General features: G+C 37.8%; 3 protein-coding genes across 5 annotated transcripts; 2 read left to right on the top strand and 1 right to left on the bottom strand.

The window, feature by feature from the left end:
* Positions 1 to 529: 529 nt before the first annotated feature.
* LOC131109929 (elongin-B-like) lies at positions 530 to 7810 on the bottom strand. Its single transcript, XM_058062491.2, has 4 exons — positions 7681 to 7810; positions 5167 to 5301; positions 3148 to 3256; positions 530 to 1391 (listed from the first exon to the last, which is right to left on the bottom strand). Exons 1-4 carry the CDS (start codon positions 7681 to 7683, stop codon positions 1279 to 1281), a joined length of 360 nt encoding a protein of 119 aa, XP_057918474.1. The 5' UTR covers positions 7684 to 7810; the 3' UTR covers positions 530 to 1278.
* An 11-nt stretch (positions 7811 to 7821) lies between these two features.
* pkmyt1 (protein kinase, membrane associated tyrosine/threonine 1) lies at positions 7822 to 14755 on the top strand. 2 transcript variants are annotated; one of them, XM_058062489.2, is made up of 8 exons: positions 7822 to 7942; positions 9682 to 10088; positions 11863 to 12100; positions 12179 to 12458; positions 12546 to 12640; positions 13623 to 13795; positions 13882 to 14096; positions 14161 to 14755. In XM_058062489.2, exons 1-8 carry the CDS (start codon positions 7930 to 7932, stop codon positions 14516 to 14518), a joined length of 1779 nt encoding a protein of 592 aa, XP_057918472.2. In that variant the 5' UTR covers positions 7822 to 7929; the 3' UTR covers positions 14519 to 14755. The 2 variants fall into 2 exon arrangements, with proteins under 2 accessions (XP_057918472.2, XP_057918471.2); XM_058062488.2 differs by having other exon boundaries at positions 14158 to 14755.
* Positions 14756 to 20355: 5600 nt separating this feature from the next.
* Positions 20356 to 24317, top strand: LOC131110029 (sesquipedalian-1-like). 2 transcript variants are annotated; one of them, XM_078788709.1, is made up of 5 exons: positions 20356 to 20456; positions 20593 to 20675; positions 21054 to 21155; positions 21978 to 22281; positions 23574 to 24317. In XM_078788709.1, exons 3-5 carry the CDS (start codon positions 21075 to 21077, stop codon positions 23996 to 23998), a joined length of 810 nt encoding a protein of 269 aa, XP_078644835.1. In that variant the 5' UTR covers positions 20356 to 20456; positions 20593 to 20675; positions 21054 to 21074; the 3' UTR covers positions 23999 to 24317. The 2 variants fall into 2 exon arrangements, with proteins under 2 accessions (XP_078644835.1, XP_057918654.2); XM_058062671.2 differs by lacking the exon at positions 20356 to 20456 and having other exon boundaries at positions 20584 to 20675.
* Positions 24318 to 24821: the final 504 nt, after the last annotated feature.

The raw sequence follows: 24821 nt of genomic DNA, 5'->3' as shown, positions 1-24821 counted from the left end.
ATCAAGATAACACCACAAAAGAACTGAAAGATTTATTTTTATAAATACAGAATTTGTGAAAAATATATTTTTAAATAAATGGGGCCATTGTAATAACTAATTTAGCTTAGTGATTTTATGCTTCAATAACAGCTTCTAGAAAAGGTGAAATAAATTGCTTAATTTAATGTAAAACAAATATTATACAGTTTATTTCATGTAATGTTTGATTATTTTTAAAATCTGGCGCATTTGAAATGCAGCAGTTTTACCAATTTGAATAGCTTTAAAAACAAGCCTTTGTTTTAAAGTTAAATGTAATTAAGGTGCAAGGAGGTGCAACCTGCAGCCCTAGGGCCCACACACATTTACTGTGTCAAGTTTAAGCAAGATTGGTGGGGGAAAAAAAACAAAAAAAAACATGGTTGCTATCAAGAAATGTCTTTGCCGGGGTACATTTGTGTCCTAATTTTAATGTCGTTACTCTCACAGGCGTCTGATTCTTTGGAGGAAATATTTCATAAAAACCTGTTAAAAAAGACAAGTGTAAAAAAAAAAACAAAAAAGGAAAACCTTTAATTAAGCAAGCTCACAGTTACAGGGTGTTTTGTGGAATTCAGAGGGTTAGGGTGTCGCCAAAAAGGATGACTTGTGACGGGAAGCCTTCTAAAATGAACTTTCTTTTCAGTGTCCAAGGTGTACCCGGCTTTGGTCTCAGATGGGGGAAATGAAATAATGAACTAAGACAGTGATGACACAAAAAGACAACAATAACTTCAACAAAAATACTTTTTTTTTTTTGTTTGTTTGTTTGTTTAAAGGAGGTGTACAGCATGACGTATACGGAAACTATAACAGGTGAAGAAGATAAAGCCCTCTCGGTCATGCAGTTTTTCTCCCATTTACACACCACGCTCCTTACACATGCATTTTTTTTTTTTTTACTTCTACGCTACTACACCTTCACTTTTTCCAAAAATATTAATGAAAATAATTATAAGTCACACACACAAAATGCATTCACACTTTCAAAACCACTCAAGAGATTGGAGCCAAAGTGGAGGAGGAGGAGAACCCAAGTGGAAATTTACTTGGAAAAAAAAAAAAAACCCTGATGTGAAGTAAATATGGAGGGGCTGCTGCGGTGATAGCATAAAGGTAACATTGGACAGGCGTGGTTACCCATAAATGTCCCCCCGTCCAAGTGAAATGAGACTACAGATCCTCCACCCCTACTTCTTCTTCTTCTTCTTCACTGCAGGTAATCCCGCGCGCGCACACTTCCGTGACTCTGGGAAATCACTGCACAGCCTGTTCGTTGGCCGTGCTGCCAGAGTCCTGAGGCTTCATCACATCGGGGAGTTCTGGGGGGCTGGAGAAGGCCTCGATGTGCAGCTGCTCGAACATCTCATCTGGAGGGGAGAGACCAGACCAGGTCAGAGCCTGTATTGTATACATGTTGGGAACGCTCTGCTGTGTTTCAGGACCGAACCACTTGTCAAAGATCCTCTATGGGACAGAACCACTTTTCTGTTTTTAGAGGACGTCCTGCAAAAATGCTAGTCAAGAACTAGCATATTGTACTAGGCCTCAGAGTGCAAGAAAAGATGAACTCTTTGAAGGCGACAGTTTGACTCTGGAACTGACTCTTTTCATTTTAATGACTTACAATGCATAGAATGCTTAAAAACATCAACAAAAGAATAATAACATTTGGCCTCCACAGCATTAGAGTGCGACTAGTTTTCTGCCTAAACTGGTTTCAGAAATTGGTAATGGTAATGGTAATGGTTTATTTCACTTCAACATGCATCAGATTACAATTGAATGCATCCCATAATCAGTTCACAGTTCCACATGTCCAAAAGGAGTAGGAAGAAGCAAAGCTTATTAAATCCTACCCCTCCATCTGGTACTTTTACAATCAGTAACTGTTACATTTGTGCACTTCCTGCTTTCCTAATATGATTTAGCTTTAAAAATATATATAATTTAATTTAATAATAAAAATAATTTAATTTAATAATAAAAAATTTAATTTAATAAATAATAATTTAATTTTAATTTAGAAAATAATAATTTAATTTTAATTTAAAAAATAATAATTTAATTTTAATTTAAAAAATAATAATTTAATTTTAATTTAATTTAAAATTAATATAATATTAAAATTAAATTTAAATTAATAATTAATTAAAATTAAATGTAAATTAAATTAAACTATAAATACGTACCAAAGTACGAGGTGATATGAGCATCCAATGCCATAATGGGTACCATAGTAAGTGTCAATATAGTGATATATATATAGCACATCATGACTGGTTCAAGACTCTTCATCCTTGTATTTAGCAAACATCAACTGCTTGTATTGTTTCTTGAATTGGCTCATCGTTGTGCATTGTTTGAGGGTCTTACTCAATCCATTCCATAGTTTGATTCCACATACTGAAATGCTATGGCTTTTTAACGTAGTCCTAGCATAGAAGTGTTTCAAATGTACTTCTTCCCTGAGATCATATTTCTCCTCTCTTGTAGAGAAGTATTGGATGACATTTTTAGCTAATTGCTTATTTTTAGCCTTATGCATTATTTTAGCTGTTTGAAGATGAACTATATCAGCAAGTTGAAGTATTTGTCATTTTAGAAATAAGGAGTTAGTATGTTCTCTGTAGGCGGCATTATGAATTATCCTTACTGGCCTTTTTTGCAGTACATTTAGCGAGTGAAGATTGCTTTTATAGTTATGAGCCCATATTTCCACACAATAAGTAAGATATGGTAGAACCAGAGAGCAATAAAGAGTGTGGAGTGATTTCTGATTGAGAACAAATTTTGCTTTGTTCAATATTGAAATATTTCTGACCACCTTATGTTGTATATTTGTAATATGAGGCTTCCAGCTCATATTTTCATCTATTGTGATCCACAGAAATGTATTTTCCTTCACCCTTTCAATGTCTACATAGTCTATTTGTAAACAGAGAGTAGACCGTAAACGAAAAAGCCACAGTAGTAGCCACAAAGTGTTGCAATAGTGCATACAAACAATACAAGGTAGAAAAGCAAATGCAGTGAGGTTTCCCCAGACTGGTAAAGTTAGTTAGCGTTCCCTTAACTTTTCACTTGTTAATACATTTCTCTACAAAATTCAAGTATGTCACTTACCGTTGATTCGGAAAGCCAGACCAACTGTTGCTGGGGCCTGTGGCCTGGCGGTCTGGTTGGTAAATCCACTGTCACCCAGAGTTTTGCTGTCGTCTAGCATCTGGTCATCCTGTCAGACAACAGCTTGATCAGTCACAGAATTCAAGTCACAGAGTTTGCATGTTCTCCCCGTGCATGCGTGGGTTTTCTCCGGGTACTCCGGTTTCCTCCCACATTCCAAAAACATGCTAGGTTAATTGGCGACTCCAAATTGTCCATAGGTATGAATGTGAGTGTGAATGGTTGTTTGTCTATATGTGCCCTGTGATTGGCTGGCAACCAGTCCAGGGTGTACCCCGCCTCTCACCCGAAGACAGCTGGGATAGGCTCCAGCACCCCCTACGACTCTCGTGAGGATAAGCGGTAGAAAATGAATGCATGAATGTGGAGTACCCCAGGGGTCAATACTGGGACCAAAACTGCTCAAAGAGCTGCAAAATGTTAATTATAAATAATGTAAAATGTTATAACATAATATAATAAATAATATTAATGTAAAATAATTTTAAATGATAAATGTGTTTATTTATAACATTTTTTTCCGTTTTTTTATTTTATTTTATTTTGTGAAAGCAAACTCTTCTACGGCTGTAACTGCTAAATTGTGAAGCCCAACTGCAAATACATCACATGGTTATTAAACTCCGAAGTTTGACCCCCCCATAAATCGGATTGACTTGAAATTTCTCCTACTACCCAAGACACATATTTAGGGGATTGCCAAGCAATACCATCGGTATGAATGTGAGTGTGAATGGTTGTTTGTCTATATGTGCCCTGTGATTGGCTGGCCACCAGTCCAGGGTGTACCCCGCCTCTCGCCCAAAGACAGCTGGGATAGGCTCCAGCACCCCCCACAACCCTCGTGAGGAAAAGCGGTAGAAAATGAATGAATGAATGTTTTTTTGTTGTTTTTTTGTAAATTTAAAGCTTTGTGATACAGCAAAAGTTTGTGATACAGCATAACATACTGTTGTAATGGAATAAAAATTTGTTTAATAAGTGCATATTGCTGGTGTAATTCAATTTTTCCAGAAAATAATCTTTAACTACAAGAAAAACAAAAAAAATATCACCTTGTTAACAGTATCGTGATATATCGTATCGTGATACATATCGTATTGCCAGATTCTTGCCAATGCACACCGCTAATTATAAACAGACACTGTTCACCTAACATTGAATACATGTCTGTTGAATGCTGGCCTTTTTAGCTCCTGATAGAGCTAACTGGAGTTATTGTCACCGTTGTTTACATCCCACCAGATGCTAATTCTAAGTTCTATGTAAAGTATTTCCATAATGCCTCATATTAACTCACTAGCAAGATCTCAGTGTATAGTAGACTGGTCTTATATCTCATCTCGTTTCATATTATCTACATACTGTATTGTATATAACTCTGGGAAAAACTGTTGATTTTGTTAATACTTGGGTTGTTTATATTGTTTATTTTTCTATATTGTGTATTTTCTGTACTGCTTAACGGATTCTGTACTCTTGCTGCCGTGCATTCCTAGTCTCGGGAAACTGCACTTAGTCCTAGCATCATGAAATATTGACTGAATGATGCCATTTGTGTCTGTCTTCTATAGGCACAGTAATGCTCAATAGTCACTCCGTTTAGAGACATAACACCAAACTTCAGTGATTTTAAGAGGTGGTCTATGCAGGGAAACATGTCATATCAACAATTCTTTACTATGAGGCAATGAGGCATTTTAAACCACTTATACACAATATTCTGTAAGCCTGAAAAAAACAGTCAAAGTCATCAAAAATGTCCAGTATCAAGTGGGAATTGATTTAAAAAATGTCTGGTATTTAATGAGTTAAAATAATCGTTAGTTGCAGCCCTACTGTTTATTGTAATTTCACCATGGAGAGAAGAAAAACATAATTTTGATGCTATGTTTGTCTTTGATACGTGTTGAAATGACAATAAAGGTTACCAAATGATGGATATTTAAGTCAGCTCACTTTGTAGAGACGCTGGTCCTCGGGCGGTCTCTTAAGAATTCCCTCAACAATACGTTTCAGTTCATAGACTGTGGTGGACTCCTTGGCATCTGTGAAGATTGTGGTCTTGTGACGCCGGATCATTAAGAACACATCCTGAAAGAAAGACCAGTAAGAATAAAAGATGACTGGGGACAAAGCCGTCATCGAAATGTATCCCTTAGAACAGGGGTCTCAAACTCAATTTACTTGGGGGCCACTGGAGCTCGGATCTGGGTGAGACTGGGCCGCAACAGGTTTTCCAAAAAAAAAAAAAAAAAACCCCAAAAAAACACATTTATTAAAAACAAAAAAAATTTAAAAACTTCGCTCTGGTTCCAATTTTCTACAAGAAAAGCTCTGATAAAACATTCCACTGTTCTCAAATATCTTACTTTTTATTTTTCTACACAAAATAAGATGAAAAATAAATAAACAAATCAAGAAGAAAATCAATGAATCAGTAATAAATAAATAAATATAATAATAATAAAAACTTAAGAAACCACATATAGTTGGTGGGTAGACAAATTATTTTTTTCAGATTAAAATGAACAAAGCATTATTAGAGCCCTGTAGACATGACAAAACATGACTATAGGCACATTGATACTCTTTATTTACAACATATTGCGCAACTGCAGAGTCTTGAGACACATGCTAACTCGCAAACTAGAGAGCTAGCGACCTAAACGGTAGCCTTCAAGTTATTTCCTTTAAACTTAAACAGGCAAAAACTTACCACTTCCGCACGGATGGGGAGGATAACTATTAACAGTTATTTAACCTTTAACATGAACATTAATCAAACGTAATAATTTTTTCTGGGTACATGATACCATACAGCATCCATATCAAACTTGCGCGGGCCGCACTAACATTAAACTTTCATATCAAAGCGGGGGCCTCAAACTAGTGTCCTGCGGGCCACATTTGGCCTGCGGGCCAAAGACCCCTGCCTTAAAAGGAAAACTGCACTTTTGGGGAAATTTTGCCCATCATTCACAATCCTTTTCCACTTTTCTGTGCATTCCAGCGCAAGAAAATTGGTTACTATGAGCTAGCTAACAATGGACATCATGGGAAATATATATTTTGACTCCATTTCTATATTAACCAACAGCAATATTGTTATTGTAGCGGCTAACTGCAAACACTGCATTTATCTATCAGACCAACACGACGCCTTGCTAGCCGTTCGTGTCAGCATCCCTTGCAGACGGAAGAGTGGAGCTCTCATTTTGCTACAAAGACTCAACAAGATGCTTGTTTCTTGTGAACGGTTTCTACCTGAAGACTGGAGAACGCATCTTGTGCTGGAACACATAGCCATTCCAATGAGAGCGGACATTGTAGGTGTTGCCGCTGTATCTATACTGCTGTATAGACAGAAGCAGTGTTAGCTAAATGCTCGATGTCAAATCAATGTGCCTGGGAAATTATTAATTTTAAATTAAATTATTATGTACTTATTCTTGCATGCTCAAAGCATGTATATCGAACAATAAAACGCTGTTAGATGGCTTTGTAGTCGAAATAGGTGTGTCCCAATGGCATACATTGTTAGCTAGCTCAAATTAACTTGTTTTCCAGTGTTATAGTGCACAGAAAAGGTAAAGAAATGTGTTCATGTTTCACATATATGGGCAAAATTCCCCCCAAAAGTGCACTTCCCCTTTAAGACTTCACGACTTGTCCACAATGCTTTAGTTTCACTTTTTTTGTAACTAAGACTCTGCAGTTACAACTTACATACTGGCTTGGCTTGTAAAATGTTGAAGTTTTGAATATGTAAAAGCCCCCCAAAACATGATTTAGGTGCCACAAAAAATAAAGAATGAAGAAAGAAGAAGAAAGACCGCCATGCTGCACTCAAACACTAATTTACGTTATAAATGCATATTTCAGGTGTATTTGTAAAAGCTCCAGTTATGTGATATTTCTACAGCAGTTTTGAAAAGCTTTTAATGACTTCTTAAAGGTTAAGTTACCCAATCACTATGTTTACAAACTGACTTAACTAGGGTTGTAGAAGGTTCAGACAAAAAAAAAATGTATTTTGAATGAATACACTCATACCCATGACATGAATCTGTTTTCCGGAAACCAGGGTTTCTGGCAATACTCCAAGAGCTAATGGTGACAGGCAGCTCACACAAAATGCTAAAAGCTGTCTTATGAAGGTGTTGTTTCGTAGTAATAAGTACATTACACGCCAGAAAGGGTGTAGGGTTAATTTATTTTCCAGATACGAGTCTGTAACTTGAGTGAAATGACATCACAGCAAATGTTAGCCAGGCTAACTTACCTCGCTGCTGGTAGACGGGAAGGCGATGCTAACATAGCAAACTTAGCATGAGCGCGTTATTAATTCATTAAATGTCTGTTTTTATGTCCGGACCACGTCGTTATTGGTATACTGCCTACTGACAATTAACTCCGAGAATCAATCTAGCTTCTAATATCACACAAAAGTGAGTTAAAACATATACTTACCATCTCAAGTAATCAGCTAGCTAGCCCGATGCGCCAGCCCAAGTAGTGCAGCAGAACCTCCCAGACTGCGCCTGCGCCACGTACGGCTATTGCACAATTGACACCAGCACGTTGTATTCACGAAAGAGTAGTACGCATTGTCTACGTTTATTTTTTTCAGAATTTGGCGCGAGGTCGAGTTCAGTCAACGTCACTCCGGCTCGAGTTGGTGACTTGTGGGCACCACTGCTTGAGAAGACGCTCTAATTAATGCTGGATTATGGTTAGTGTGAAACTTAATTTACTTATACATACATACACTTAAGTTGTTGGAAGAGTATTTTACTTAAGGGCGGACACGGTGAGCTAAGTCGTTAGCTTTTTTTGGGACGTTACGACTGTATGTTGACTAGTTCGCTTGACGTTAGTTTTTTTTTTTTTAGAATGGCGTTTAACGTTATCGAGTGTGGCATTTTACTAGCTTGGAAAAACAACTGTCATTGTCAAGTAAATTCCACTACAGAAGCATGTTTTCGGTAATAACAATAACAATAATGCTTCACATAGATGTAATTTGGGTGAAGGGCAACATAAGGGACATGTCCACTGGACTTTTTCTTTTTAAAATACAATAGATAAATATTAAAAGGTTGTGATGCTGCGACATTACAATGTTGAAATGTTTTCAGGCCGCACATAAATACCTCGGATATATCGGATTCAATTGTTCCCACTGGTTTTGTCCGATATAAGCATATATGCGTATACCGGAAAATGTCCGTTTTACGCATATATCGGATTTATATCCGGTATTTGCGTAAATCGGATTTTATCCGTTATAAAAAAGGCACTTCCTTTGTACTTTCCAATGTACCTGGACTGAGCAATGAAAAGAGACGTAAGGTAATGAGAATTCAACTTTATTGGACTCTGAGCATAACAAATTGTTAATTAAGCTAGGCCCTGTTATGCCAGTCAGGCCTACGTTATTTCCAATAGTGAGGTTAAGATGTCACTCACTTTTATATTTGTCCTAAATCTGGAGCCAGGAGAAAGACAATAGCCAGTGACATCAACAAGACTAGCATAACGTAGGCCTACCTGATCTTAACCTCACTACTGTTTTGGGATTTGGCCTCATGTAGACCTAGGGCCTACCCTTCCTGCCACATTCATTACACGGACGCGCAATGCCATGGGGGAACTTTCTTTGATCCATGTTCACAGCCAAAGCTGAAGATTATAACATCTTTGTATGAATTACAGACATGTACATGAGCATGTACAACGAAATAAATAAAAAAATTATCAAATCTGTAGAAATGCCTTCTTGTTGCTATTAGGGAGGTTTAGAAACCAAACGATAAACGTAAACGCAAACGATAATGACGTCACAGGCTATTGACAAGTTGGCAAGTTCCCATACATTTCAATAGCATGTGACGTCATTATCGTTTGCACTTACGTTTATCGTTTGGTTTCTAAACCTCCCTAATAGCAACAAGAAGGCATACAAAGATGTTATAATCTTCAGCTTTGGCTGTGAACATGGATCAAAGATGGATCAAAGGCCACGATGCGGCCATCCGATATATGCGAGGGACTGGAGATTTTGTCCGAAATAGGCGAAATCCGATATATGCAATGAATTTTTATTGGAAATGCATTACAGAAAAATTGGTTTCTTTTTTATCTGTCCGTTGTGAGCGAATTTCCGATATATCCGAGTCCGATATATCCGAGGTTTACTGTACAACAGTTTCTGGTATCGGTACCAGTGTTGCCAGTATCGATATCAGGGTTGCCAGAATCAATACTAGGGTTGCCAGTATCATTGGTCTGCTTTTCTACAGTACACCTGGCAGAGTTTAGCATGGAAACTACAACCTGTCCAGCAGGATTTTTAGGTAGCATGCCGTCGTCGAATACAAAGGATGTATAGTGTACTTTACATATATCAATGTTGTCATCTAATGTTTATTTTATTGTTTCAATTCAATGGCATCATTTACTCTGTGACAGCTTCCTGTTTGCAAAGAAAGCCGCTGAAGCATATCATGTCGATGACAGTGGAAACAACAGTGTCCGGCGTACTCCCCTGCCCCACCCACTTCGCCCAGGCCGAACAGTCGTTCTCCCTCAAAAAGCGACGCCTGCTTCGCTCCTCCTCGTCCACGTCCAACTCATCGGTGTCATCCCCTGTTCACCTGTCACACTCTCTTCCGCCGCTACCTCCTTCCAAACAGTGTCTATCTGTGAGCCGCGTGTTCCTCCAGAAAACAACCCCTTGGAAACCCCTGTCTTCCTCTCTCAGCCAGTCGCCCCCTCCGAGGTCTGTGTATGACCCCGAAAAGCGGCAGTCGTATTTCGATCAGTGCTTCACGACTCTGAGCTTACTGGGAAGGGGTTCTTTTGGTGAAGTTTACAAGGTGAGATCCAGAAATTCTGGAATCAGAGGTGCATTATTAAAAAAAAACAAAAAAAAACCTTAAACTGTAATATGGAAAGCAGGAAGTGAACAAATGTAACAGTTACTGATTGTAAAAGTACCAGATGGAGGGGTAGGATTTAATAAGCTTTGCTTCTTCCTACTCCTTTTGGACATGTGGAACTGTGAACTGATTATGGGATGCACATTATGTCATTGTATGGTCATTACGTGACAAAAATAAAATTAAAAAAATTAAATAAATTAGGTAATTATTCAAGTAAATTTGTCCATGTACATAATATCATTTCATTTGGTTAAAATAATATTTTATTTATATCTGTATTTGAATTTATGTTTTATTTTAACTGCTAAATTACACTACATTTAATGTCTAAAAAATAATAATAATTACATTAAATTAAAAAATGTAATTATTTTTAAAAATCACATTAAAAAAATTAAATAAAAAAATAAATTAACATTAAAATAAAAAAAATTAAAAAAACCTTAAACTATATTAGGAAAGCAGGAAGTGAACAAATGTAACAGTTACTGATTGTAAAAGTACCAGATGGACGGGTAGGATTTAATAAGCTTTGCTTCTTCCTACTCCTTTTGGACATGTGGAACTGTGAACGGATTATGTGATGCATTCAATTGTAATCTGATGCATGTTCAAATGAAATAAAACCATAAAGATTTTTTAAAAATTAAATAAAACCATTAAAAAATAAAAAAAATATGTTAATTTTTTTTTTAATTAAATAAAAAAAAGCTTAAACTATATTAGGAAAGCAGGAAGTGAACAAATGTAACAGTTACTGATTGTAAAAGTACCAGATGGAGGGGTAGGATTTAATAAGCTTTGCTTCTTCCTACTCCTTTTGGACATGTGGAACTGTGAACTGATTATGGGATGCACATTATGTCATTGTATGGTCATTACGTGACAAAAATAAAAAAAATTAAATAAATTAGGTAATTATTCAAGTAAATTTGTCCATGTACATAATATCATTTCATTTGGTTAAAATAATATTTTATTTATATCTGTATTTAAATTTATTTTTTATTTTAACTGCTAAATTACACTACATTTAATGTCCCCCCCAAAAAATTAATTAAATTAAAAAATTAAATTATTTTAAAAAAATTACATTTAAAAAAATTAAATAAAAAACATTAAATCTAAAAAATTACATAAAAAATTTAAATTAAAAAAATTAAATCAAAAAAATTAAATTAAAATAAAAAAAACCCTTAAACTATATTAGGAAAGCAGGAAGTGAACAAATGTAACAGTTACTGATTGTAAAAGTACCAGACGGAGGGGTAGGATTTAATAAGCTTTGCTTCTTCCTACTCCTTTTGGACATGTGGAACTGTGAACTGATTATGGGATGCATTCAATTGTAATCTGATGCATGTTCAAATGAAATAAAACCATTAAAAAAATTAAAAATAAAAAAATGATAAAAATTTAAAAATATATATATATTTTTTAAATTAAATTTAAAAAAATTTAAATAAAAAAATTTAAATTATATTTGAAAGGCAGGAAGTGAACAAATGTAACAGTTACTGATTGTAAAAGTACCAGATGGAGGGGTAGGATTTAATAAGCTTTGCTTCTTCCTACTCCTTTTGGACATGTGGAACTGTGAACTGATTATGGGATGCACTCAATTGTAATCTGATGCATGTTCAAATGAAATAAAACCATAACCATCATTTTTGTAAGATAATAATGTTCGATGCTGTGTTGTTTCAAGGTGCAAAGTATCCAGGATGGACGGCAGTATGCCGTCAAACGCATTGTCCATCGCTACAGAGGGAGCAGTGACAGGAACCGCAAAGTAAAGGAGGCAACAGACCACGAGCGTGTCTGTCCGCACCCTCACATCCTCAACTTGGTAGCAGCCTGGGAGGAGCATGGACGGCTTTACATCCAGACAGAACTGTGCCGTACCAGTTTGCTGCTCCATGCTGAAAACCAGCCTCCTGGTCCAGGTAAGGACGGATAAGTTGTCCATAAAATATTAGAGCGCTGATGCTTTGGGTTTATATTTATCTTCCTGTTTGGCACAGATGAGGCTGCAGCATGGGACTACCTGTGCGACCTTCTCGCAGCGCTGGACCACCTGCATTCCCACGGTTTTGTTCATCTGGACATCAAGCCCGCAAACGTTCTCATCACAGATTCAGGGTGCCTCAAGCTGGGGGACTTTGGGCTTCTGCTGGACCTCAAAGGGAACAGCTCAGATGTATTGGCAAAGAAAGTGAGAGAATACGACCACGGAGGAGATCCAAGGTACATGGCACCTGAGCTGCTACAGGATGAGTATGGACCTGCTGCAGATGTTTTCAGGTACAGGACACCTCGGTGATAAAAATCCAACGTTACCGCCTTACCTTTTTAAGGAGTTCCTGACATTACTGTGTCATTCCCTTTTAGTTTGGGTGTTTCCATTCTGGAGCTTGCCTGCAATATTGAGGTTAGAGAGGGCTGGGAGCAACTCAGACAAGGATGCCTCCCTCCGGTAACAAGCGGTGAGTTCATTTTTAAGAACTGAAATGGAGGTGGAACACACCTACTAAAATATAGCATGTATTGTCATAACACAGTGTATCTATGAAGAATAATTAGAAGGATATGAATTTACAGTAGCTAGCATGAATCAGTAATCACTAATTACACTGCATCCAACCATTTTCATTCATTCTACTTTCTCTGCTTTTGACAAATATTTCATCTTGGCATCATGTTGTTCAATTAGTATCAGATTTCAACCAAATTGAAATGGAAATGTGTATAAATATGGGATAATAACTATAAAAGCAATCTTCACTTGCTAAATGTACTGCAAAAAAGGCCAGTAAGGATAATTCATAATGCCGCCTACAGAGAACATACTAACTCCTTATTTCTAAAATGACAAATACTTCAACTTGCTGATATAGTTCATCTTCAAACAGCTAAAATAATGCATAAGGCTAAAAATAACCAATTAGCTAAAAATGTCATCCAATACTTCTCTACAAGAGAGGAGAAATATGATCTCAGGGAAGAAGTACATTTGAAACACTTCTATGCTAGGACTTTGGTACGTGACAAAAATAAAATAAAATAAAAAAAATTTAAAAATTAAAAAAAAATTTGGGTGGAGGGCAACATAAGGTACATAAATTAAATTGTTTTGTTTTTTTTTTAATAATTTTTTTTTATTATATTAGGAAAGCAGGAAGTGAACAAAAAAAAAGTACCAGATGGAGGGGTAGGATTTAATAAGCTTTGCTTCTTCCTACTCCATTTGTGAACTGTGAACTGATTATGGGATGCATTCAATTGTAATCTGATGCATGTTCAAATGAAATAAAACCATTACCATGACCATTACAAATTTGCAGTGCATTCACAGTCAAGCCCAAATCGAGTTTAATCCATACCTGATCCAGATTTAAAATGGTCAGTTGCTTATATCTGTGTGAAATCCCCTCAACGTCGTACATTTACTTCCATTTGTACATGCAGGGCTTTCAGCAGACCTCCAGAAGATTCTACAGATGATGCTAGCTCCGAAACCTTCTGAAAGGCCCACAGTGTCCGAGCTTCTCGCCCTCCCCTCAGTGAGGAAACGCAGATGGAAGAGACGTGTTTATCTTATATTTGCGGAAACTATGCTGACTTTGACGCTGTTCTGTCAGGTAATTTGTTAACACGGTGTAACTCCTGCTTGGATTTGTCATTTTATGATTTTTTTTTTTTTGTGTGTGTTTTTGTTTGGTTCAAGATGGTGATGAATTTTGGCCGCCGGCTTCTTTCATCCTTGAATTTGCCGCTCCTCCCCGGGTGGAGCAAGCCGGCACCCTGCACTCCTCCCAGAGAGCACTGGGACAAGGAGATAACACTGCCCTGCAGCGCCATGCAGGACAACATCTCAGACGATGACGGTGCATTCATGGTGGAACCCACGGGACTTGAACATTCCCCCACAGATTTGCACAGGTACAGTTCTACTATCTCTATAATCTTCTACTTTGTACTAAAATCACTCTCTTTCTCCAAGCAGGATGAAAGTCATGAAGAGTACACTCACCCCACCCTTACGTTGCCCAGCACGTGATCAACTGAGCCCATCAAAGACCCCCAGTGGCCTAAATCCCTTTGACTGGTCCCCCTGTAATGGTGCGCGCACACCCTCCAGCATCCGATCCAGCGACTGCCACACAATGACGCCATCTTACAGCCCCTGTCACTCAGAGCTGCACACGGACAGGCTGAACGTATCCTCCAGGCAGAGCAGACATTCCTCACAGAGGCATTATCGCACTTGGATCCACTCTGAAGACGCTCTATCTCGATCCAGTTTCGAACCAAAGAACCTACTCTGTCTCTTTGAGGAAACCGTGGAGGAGGGACAGCCGTGACTTATAAAAACCGACAGTATTTATAGAGTGGATTGGACCCGATGAGCAACTGAAGCACGTTGACTTTCTTCTCCCTCTTTTAGCATGTGTGTGTTTAAAAAAAAAATGTTTAGAGCAAGGCACACTTTAAAGCATGGTTTGTGTTCCTATAAGTGCAATTTGTAATATACAAGTTTATTGGTTCATTTGTGATATTTGAGTTGTAACCACTTTCCAAAAAATGAACCGTTGATTGTTTGATGTGTTCTGGTTATTAAGATTTTTTTTTTCTATTCTGCATATTTGGCCACACTTTAAAGCATGTTTTTGTTCCTATGAGTGCAATTTGTAATATACAAGTTATGATTTATTGTTTGAGTTGTGATATCTGAGTTGCAACTACTTTGGAAAAAGACACATTGCTGCTAAATCCTTCAGGTTAAGATATACAGCTTGACCAGTAGGTGGCAGCAAAAGGCAAATAATTGTTTTGTTCTCCTATACAGTGATTGTTGTATACACCAGATTTTGAAATATAACACCCAAATGAATGTTTTAGTGTACTTGTAATTACATTTTTTTATAATTTTCTTACATCAACATTTGAGACACGAAAATCACGTTTATTTTGACAATCACAACTTAAAACTTGTTCCGGGTTGGAAAGGAAACGAGCAGAAATGGGAAATATATTACTGGAACGAGGTTTGGACAAACTTTGCTAAATAGCTCCCTAAAACACAGAACAGGTCTGTATGAATATTGGAATGAGATAGAGAATGTAGAGCATGTATTAATTATATTAAATATAATAATAAAAGAGAAAAAATGAAATACATTGGAAAAGGTGAATATTAGATTGAGAGTTGAGCATATTCTGGTGCTAGCATCCAAGCATGTAGCGTTTAGTGAAATACATGTTTTTTAAGGAAAACGGGTTTAGATAAAATGATTTAGTTGTTGCCATTGTTAATATTAATATTATTTTGGTTATATTATTCTATTTATTTATATTTTAAAACTATTTTTTTATGATTTTTTGCAAACTTTTTGTGTTTTTTAGCTTTTTGATCCACACTCCTTACCAGAGGTGGCGGTATTGCACACTATAAGTCGCTTGCCAATACAAACCGAGAAGAAGAAGAACTTCCGGTGTTTACTCTGAAAGTACAACACAGTAGTGAAAAGCTTTATTAACAGTTGTTCCTTTTTAATCCGGTTGAGTTACCGATCATTCAGTAATAATTTGACTTTTTATTCACACTGGAACTATGAGTGAGGTTTTTTTTAACGTCTATAATATTTTAATGAAAACTACAGAAAAAACAGCAATTGCTAACACGCTATAATGCTAAGTTCGTGGATTGTATTGTTCAACATTCAGTTGAACCGTTCATTGTTACTGTTATGTGTGACAAATTTGGTGTGTGTAGGTTTAATTTATTCGGTATGTTAGATGGAGTTTTATTGTGACAGTCATAAACAGTCTTCCTCCTTCCTGTTGTCACAACATTGAGAGTCTGAATAGATGTCTGCTGGAGGTTGGTATGTGGTGAAATTATGTTTATTATTAAATTTATTATTATTATGAAATTATTATTAGGAATGTTTACTTGCTACCGTCTGTTTTGATCTTGAGACTCAATAGCAGAGCAGTGCAATGCAAGCCAGTATTTGAAGCATAATGGCAAGAGACACATACTGATTGCAAGCTTGATACAGACGTTAGCAAAATCATTCAAAGGCGAACCAGAAGGCTGTGACTGCAACCAGGAACAACCCAGTGAATGCATTCTCCTCACATTCCGGAAATACACATCCTGCCAACCTGAGTGTTGCTAAAACAGACGCAGCAGCCTCTGCAATGTGAAATGACTGTGTGGATTTAAACCTCTTTTTTTCCACAAGTTTACCACTACCAGAAGCTATGAGTTGCAAGTCTGCACTGGATCTGAATGGTCTGTCCTCTTAAATTACTCCCATCTCCAGCAAGCATGGCTTTGAAGGAGGAGCAACAGAAAAAAACCCCTCCAGGATAGGCAAGTTTGGTTTGGTATGTGGGAAGATATTCAACTTTAAGATGTCACACATGGGAGAAGCCGCATGCTTCTACATATTTCTCTTTCATATAAAGAGAAAGATAGTGTATGTTATAACACACACACACACACCCTGTAGCTGTGTGTAACTGCCCTAGAGGATGAAAACAATAAGCTGGAAACCTCATATTACAAATATACAACATAAGGTGGCCAGAAATATTTCAATATTGAACAAAGCAAAATTTGTTCTCAATCAGAAATCACTCCACACTCTTTATTGCTCTCTGGTTCTACCATGTTTTACTTATTGTGTGGAAATATGGGCTAATAACTATAAAAGCAATCTTCACTCGCTAAATGTACTGCAAAAAAGGTCAGTAAGGATAATTCATAATGCCGCCTACAGAGAACATACTAACTCCTTATTTCTAAAATGACAAATACTTCAACTTGCTGATATAGTTCATCTTCAAACAGCTAAAATAATGCATAAGGCTAAAAATAAGCAATTAGCTAAAAATGTCATCCAATACTTCTCTACAAGAGAGGAGAAATATGATCTCAGGGAAGAAGTACATTTGAAACACTTCTATGCTAGGACTACGTTAAAAAGCCATAGCATTTCAGTATGTGGAATCAAACTATGGAATGGATTGAGTAAGACCCTCAAACAATGCACAACGATGAGCCAATTCAAGAAACAATACAAGCAGTTGATGTTTGCTTAATACAAGGATGAAGAGTCTTGAACCAGTCATGATGTGCTATATATATATATACAGTGCATCCGGAAAGTATTCACAGCGCTTCACTTTTTCTACATTTTGTCATGTTACAGCCTCATTCCAAACTGAATTAAATTAATCTCTTACCTCAAAATTCTACACAAAATACTCCATTATGACAATGTGAAAAAAGGTTTTTTTGACATGTTTTGAATTTATTAAAAATAGAAAACAAAAAAAATCACATTTACATAAGTATTCACAGCCTTTGCCATGAAGCTCAAAATTGAGCTCAGGTGCATCTTTTTTCCACTGATCATCCTTGAGATCTTTCTACAGCTTAATTGGAGTCCACCTGCAGTAAATTCAGTTGATTGGACATGATTTGGAAATATAATAACTGTCTATATAAGGTCCCACAGTTGACTGTGCATGTCAGAGCACAAACACCAAGCATGAAGTCAAAAGAACTGTCTGTAGACCTGCGAGACAGGATTGTCTTGAGGCACAAATCTGGGGAAGGATACAGAAACATTTCTGCTGCTTTGAAGGTCCCAATGAGCACAGTGGCCTCCATTATTCGTAAATGGAAGACGTTTGGAACCACCAGGACTCTTCCTAGAGCTGGCCGGCCTTCTAAACTGAGCGATCGGGGAAGAAGGGCCTTAGTCAGGGAGGTGACCAAGGCCCCGATGGTCACTCTGTCAGAGCTCCAGCGTTCCTCTGTGGAGAGAGGAGAGCCTTCCAGAAGGACAACCATCTCTGCAGCAATCCACCAATCAGGCCTGTATGGTAGAGTGGCCAGACGAAAGCCACTCCTTAGTAAAAGGAACATGGCAGCCCGTCTGGAATTTGCCAAAAAGCACCTGAATGACTCTCAGACCATGAGAAACAAAATTCTCTGGTCTGATGAGACAAAGATTGAACTCTTTGGTGTGAATGCCAGGCGCCATGTTTGGAGGAAACCAGGCACTGCTCATCACCAGGCCAATACCATCCCTACAGTGAAGCATGGTGGTGGCAGCATCATGCTGTGGGGATGTTTTTCAGCAGCAGGAACTGGCAGACTAGTCAGGATAGAAGGAAAAATGAATGCAGCAATATATAGAGATATCCTGGATGAAAACCTGCTCCAGAGCGCTCTTGACCTCAGTAGACTGGTCATGTACCTTGACCATATAGACAGTAGACATTAGCACACAGCCAAGATCTCAAAAGATTGGCTTCAGAACCACTCCGTGAATGTCCTGGAGTGGCCCAGCCAGAGTCCAGACTTGAATCCGATGGAACATCTCTGGAGAGATCTGAAAATGGCTGTGCACAGACGTCTCCCATCCAGAGACTTATTGCAAAGAAGAATGGGCAAAACTGCCTAAAGATAGGTGTGCTAAACTTGTGGGATCATATTCAAAAAGACTTGAGGCTGTAATTGCTGCCAAAGGTGGATCAACAAAGTATTAAGCAAAGGCTGTGAATACTTATGTAAATGTGATTTTTTTGTTTTCTATTTTTAATAAATTCAAAACATGTAAAAAAAATCTTTTTTCACATTGTCATAATGGAGTATTTTGTGTAGAATTTTGAGGTAAGAGATTAATTTAATACAGTTTGGAATGAGGCTGTAACATGACAAAATGTAGAAAAATTGAAGCGCTGTGAATACTTTCCGGATGCACTGTATCACTATATTGACACTTACTATGGTACCCATTATGTCATTGGATGGTCATATCACCTCGTACTTTGGAATGTGAAAAAAAAAACACTTTTTTTAAATTAAAAAATGAAAAAATAAAAATAAGGAAATATTAGGAAAGCAGGAAGTGAACAAATGTAACAGTTACTGATGACTTACTATGGTACCCATTATGTCATTGTATGGTTATATCACCTCGTACTTCAGTACGTGACAAAAAAATAAAAAATAAACAATATTAGGAAAGCAGGAAGTGAACAAATGTAACAGTTACTGATTGTAAAAGTACCAGATGGAGGGGTAGGATTTAATAAGCTTTGCTTCTTCCTACTCCTTTTGGACATGTGGAACTGTGAACTGATTATGGGATGCATTCAATTGTAATCTGATGCATGTTCAAATGAAATAAAACCATTAGCATAAATGAATACAGTCTGGCATATAGTGAAGATTTTCACAGTAACCAACACACCACACTAATATAGATTTCTATCACACCCACGGTGCCCAACAACAACCGAGAGCATGTAGCAGGAGGTGCTGTGAAGTTGTGAGGATGAAAATGGATGTGATTGAGCCGCTGTCATTTCAGGAATCCCACCTCATACACCACAGAAAATGGCTGTAGCAGATCTCTATAAATATATATAGCGTTCATTCATTTTGCCCACATCAGCAATTCATTGAATCACCACTGAAATACATTTATTACTAATCTTGTCAGCACAGCTGAGAAATGAACTCCCAACCACTGAGCTACAAGGCCATGTATTAAATAACATGGGCTACAATAAACACCTTTACAAATAGTAAATGGTGGGAAAAAAGATAATTATGTATTTATAACTTAGGCTACTATAAGCACTTCTACAAATCATACTTCAAAAAAAATAATGTATTATATTGGTGAAAGATACATTTTCGATACATCTATTTAAGACCGTCTGTACCACTTGTGGCGCCTAATGTTTTTTTTTTTAGCCACGCCCTGACTTTGGCACATCCGGAAGTGATTGGCACACACCCTCGGACAAAACTAAAACGCACTTTCGGGCTTTACTAAGGTGAGTAAACAACGAAAAAGTACAAATCATACTTTAAAAAAATAATGTATTATATTGGTGAAAGCTACATTTTCGATACATCTATTTAAGACCGTCTGTACCACTTGTGGCGCCTAATGTTTTGTTTTTTTTTAGCCACGCCCTGACTTTGGCACATCCGGAAGTGATTGGCACACACCCTCGGACAAAACTAAAACGCACTTTCGGGCTTTACTAAGGTGAGGAAACAACGAAAAAGTACAAATCATACTTTAAAAAATAATGTATTATATTGGTGAAAGCTACATTTTCGATACATCTATTTAAGACCGTCTGTACCACTTGTGGCGCCTAATGTTTTTTTTTTTAGCCACGCCCTGACTTTGGCACATCCGGAAGTGATTGGCACACACCCTCGGACAAAACTAAAACGCACTTTCGGGCTTTACTAAGGTGAGTAAACAACGAAAAAGTACAAATCATACTTTTAAAAAATAATGTATTATATTGGTGAAAGCTACATTTTCGATACATCTATTTAAGACCGTCTGTACCACTTGTGGCGCCTAATGTTTTTTTTTTTTTTTAGCCACGCCCTGACTTTGGCACATCCGGAAGTGATTGGCACACACCCTCGGACAAAACTAAAACGCACTTTCGGGCTTTACTAAGGTGAGTAAACAACGAAAAAGTAACTATAAAAACCGTAAACGGTTTAAAAGGTGTGTTATATAAAAATCCATAAATTGTATGTGCGTGTTATTTCACACTTGTTTTGACATTTCCTCTCCACGCATATACTTCGCACTCCTTTCACTTTGTTTCGCTTTATACTATAACTGTGTTGTTATTGCTACTTAAAATAAATTACATATCAAGTTGACTTATTTAAAAGTACAAGAATGAACTTTTGTACCCTTCAAATGTGGGAGCGTTTCTTCGCAATCCTTCCGGTTTGAACATAACCGTCTTGTTGTGATTGACAAACAACCACCGAATGACGTCATACTTATGAAAATGGCTTCAAGTGTGTACTGGATGTGACGACAGGTTCGTAGCTGTGATGTTGAAATGAAGATAGATGAGAAGGTTGTCTCATTTTTTGAATCCAGTGACTCGCCAGTGGACAAAGAAGGATATCTCTTTAAGAAGGTAAGACGTTTACCCCTTCAGAGATGCATTCAATTGTTGTTGGGGTTTTTTAATATCATTTTCAAGCAATTGTGTCTACAATTGTCTACTATTGATATTGGCAAAATACAAAGAAGGACTCTTATATCTCTTATACTTATTTATTATATTTTATGACGCTTACTTACATGTTCTCCCCGTGCATGCGTGGGTTTTCTCCGGGTACTCCGGCTTCCTCCCACATTCCAAAAACATGCTAGGTTAATTAGCGACTCCAAATTGTCCATAGGTACGAATGTGAGTGTGAATGGTTGTTTGTCTATATGTGCCCTGTGATTGGCTGGCTGGCCACCAGTCCAGGGTGTACCCCGCCTCTCGCTTGAAGACAGTTGGGATAGGCTCCAGCACCCCTGCGACTCTCGTGAGGAAAAGCAGTAGAAAATGAATGAATGAATGTGGAGTACCCCAGGGGTCAATACTGGGACCAAAACTGTTCAACCTTTATATTAATGACATGTGTAAAATGACAAAACATTTAAAGCTAATGATGATTAAAACACAGTATTTCAATATGTGGAAGGACTCTTATGTCTATTGTGCTTATTTATTTATTCTACTTTATGACGCTTACTTACTATTATTCATTAGGATTGAGGAAAACGTTGCATTGTTATGATTATTTTTGAACTGTTCACCTTCTATTTGTAACTTGTAACTGTTTCATTACCTTGTTACTTGTTATTAGGTCCCCTTTAATTTTAGGCACTTGGGCAAAGCCTGCAACATTTAACGTCTCAGCTTCCTAAAAAAAAATGACCTATATTGACCTTTATTGTCAACCAGGGTGACTTTAGGCCTTCCTACCACAAACGCTGGTTCATTCTGAAGGGGAACCTCCTCTTCTACAAGGACCACCCGGATGACCGTGACCTCATCGGAGTCATTGTTCTGGAGGGCTGCACCGTCCAGCTGTGTGAGTCCGAGGAGCAGTTTGCCTTCTCGGTGGTGTGGAGCGATCCGGGCTTGCGGCCCTACAAGTTCGCCGCTGACGACCAGGCCGGTCAGGAAAGCTGGATAAAGGCTCTGCTCTCGGCCAATCACAGCTACTTAGCCCTGCTGGTCATGGACTTGGAGAAGAAGTACAGAGGTGAGACAGTCGAAGCTGTTGTTGTTGTTGTTGTTGTTATTCAGTGTGAGCCGCCATTGTTCTGCATTGTTCGGCCGCCACATGCTGATGTGTAATGTAATTCAACTAACACTTGTTATATTGTTTTCAATAGATATTGTTGTTCCGCTATGAAACTAAATATTACACATAATCAAAACAATTTGACCCAAAATGAAAGAAATATTCACATTGCATTACACTGATAATGATATTGTATTGATTAATATTGATTAACCAGCCCAACCTGGTCAAAGGTCAGAACCGTTATTATTATCATAGTCAACCATTACGTTACCATCACGTTATGGTGCTATAAATGCTGAAATTCATTCAAAATTAGCATTAGAAAGTAAATAATGCATTTTGAATTACAAAAAATTAAATGAGCTGCACACAGCTAGGAGACCAGGGTTCAATTCCCACCCTCGACCATCTCTGTGTGGAGTTTGCATGTTCTCCCCGTGCATGCGTGGGTTTTCTCCGGGTACTCCGGTTTCCTCCCACATTCCAAAAACATGCTAGGTTAATTAGCGACTCCAAATTGTCCATAGGTATGAATGTGAGTGTGAATGGTTGTTTGTTTATATGTGCCCTGTGATTGGCTGGCTGGCGACCAGTCCAGGGTGTACCCCGCCTCTAGCCCGAAGACAGCTGGGATAGGCTCCAGCACCCTTGTGAGGATAAGAGGTAGAAAATGAATGAATGTATTTAATGTATTGCAGTATTTGATTTGACTAATAATAGGCTATAGTCAACCACAAGACAGCGATCAATTAATTCATTTATGAATTTCTGAAACTTAATGACTGTATTATGGACTGAGTGGTTAGCGCATAGGCCACACAGCTAGGAGACCTGAGTTTGATTCCACCCTCGGCCATCTCTGGCCGGGTTTTCTCCGAGTACCCCGCCTCTCGCCCGAAGACAGCTGGGATAGGCTCCAGCAACCCCCACAACCCTCGTGAGGAAAATGAATGAATGAATAAATGAGCTGCAAAATATTAATTATAAATGTTATAAAAGAATAAAATATAATAAATAAAATATAAAATCATTTTAAAATGATAAATAAATGTATTTTAATTTATAGCATTTTTTTCTGATTTTTTAAAATTTTGTGATTTCTTTTTTTAATTTTGTGAAAAGCAAACTGTAACTTCTACCACTGTAACTGCTAAACTGTGAAGCCCAACTGCAAATACATCACATCCTGTTTTTTTTTACTCAATGTTACTTTATTCATGTTATTCATCTGCTTTCTGGACCTGCAGAGACGTTAGATGCATTGTTCAGTGACTCCGCCAACGGTGTCGCCACGCCAAACCTCCATGCCACAAAAGTGGATCGTCCGTTGAACCAGCGGTCCTCCACTTGGCATCGAGCAGCAGCAGCAGCAGCTACTACTACTACTGTGTCCTCTGGCCCGAGTCGGAGCTCCAACCTGACCCTTCAAACCCCTTCCATTCCCCCCAAATCAACCAGCAGGAGATCACCTAAACTTTGGCCCAAGAGGACGGCAAACATGAAGCCTATCGACGGCTCTGCTCCGCCAGGTGGGGAGTGGTTAGTGGTGTGTTCAGGGACAAAGGAGGATTTCAGCAAATTGCATGAAGATTTTGGAAAGGAAATAAAGGACCTCATTGCTGATTGGTCAAGAAGTGTACAAGTCGGCAAAGAAAACTTGATAGACTTCTGAGTGAACGTGTCCAATACATTTTTATAAATCTAATTTCAATAATTCATTCATTCATTCGAACTCAGGTCTTCTAGCTGTGTGGCCTACGCGCTAACCACTCACTCCATAACACAGTCATTAAGTTTCAGAAATTCATAAATTAATTAATTGATCGCTGTCTTGTGGTTGACTATAGCCTATTATTAGTCAAATCAAATACTGCAATACATTAAATACATTCATTCATTTTCTACCTCTCATCCTCACAAGGGTGCGGGGTGCTTGAGCCTATCCCAGTTGTCTTCGGGGCAGGAGGCGGGGTACACCCTGGACTGGTGGCCAGCCAATCACAGGGCACATATAGACAAACAACCATTCACACTCACATTCATACCTATGGACAATTTGGAGTCGCTAATTAATCGCTAACTAATTTTGGAATGTGGGAGGAAACCGGAGTACCCGGAGAAAACCCACGCATGCACGGGGAGAACATGCAAACTCCACACAGAGGGTGGAATTGAACCCTGGTCTCCTAGCTGTGAGGTCTATGCGCTAACCACCAATTTCAATAATATTGAATGCAATTCTTCAATGTTTTATTATGTATGTACACATACCTTGGACATTATTATTATTGTTTTTTATATATATGTAGTTGTTTTTTAAATACATGTATTTAATATGTAAATTTTTTTGACAAAAATTATTAATACCCATTTTCTGATGGGGATGAAAATGTACTTTTAAGAATTTTGGGCTTGCTTGTACGATGTATGCACATGAACGCAATAATATGCAATAACTCCAATTAAAGATTTGTAGTCCACACAAAATGTTATTA

The sequence above is a fragment of the Doryrhamphus excisus genome, unplaced genomic scaffold (assembly GCF_037039965.1).
Source record: "Doryrhamphus excisus strain RoL-2023G ecotype Guam unplaced genomic scaffold, RoL_Dexc_Guam_v1.1 HiC_scaffold_24, whole genome shotgun sequence".
Classification (NCBI taxonomy): domain Eukaryota; kingdom Metazoa; phylum Chordata; class Actinopteri; order Syngnathiformes; family Syngnathidae; genus Doryrhamphus; species Doryrhamphus excisus.
Note: the sequence above shows the minus strand (reverse complement) of the source record. Positions and strands in the feature narration are given on the sequence as shown.

Excerpts from the sequence above, each read along its gene's own strand:
- LOC131109929 (XM_058062491.2), bottom strand. Across the intron at positions 3,257-5,166 it reads AGGACCAGCGTCTCTACAAA|GATGACCAGATGCTAGACGA; the intron begins GTGAGCTGACTT and ends GTTGTCTGACAG. Across the intron at positions 1,392-3,147 it reads TCTGGCTTTCCGAATCAACG|ATGAGATGTTCGAGCAGCTG; the intron begins GTAAGTGACATA and ends TCTCCCCTCCAG.
- pkmyt1 (XM_058062488.2), top strand. Across the intron at positions 10,089-11,862 it reads CTTTTGGTGAAGTTTACAAG|GTGCAAAGTATCCAGGATGG; the intron begins GTGAGATCCAGA and ends TGTTGTTTCAAG. Across the intron at positions 12,459-12,545 it reads CCTGCTGCAGATGTTTTCAG|TTTGGGTGTTTCCATTCTGG; the intron begins GTACAGGACACC and ends ATTCCCTTTTAG.
- LOC131110029 (XM_078788709.1), top strand. The coding sequence starts at position 21,075 with ATGAAGATAGATGAGAAGGTTGTCTCATTTTTTGAATCCAGTGACTCG. Across the intron at positions 21,156-21,977 it reads AAGGATATCTCTTTAAGAAG|GGTGACTTTAGGCCTTCCTA; the intron begins GTAAGACGTTTA and ends ATTGTCAACCAG. Across the intron at positions 22,282-23,573 it reads CTTGGAGAAGAAGTACAGAG|AGACGTTAGATGCATTGTTC; the intron begins GTGAGACAGTCG and ends CTGGACCTGCAG.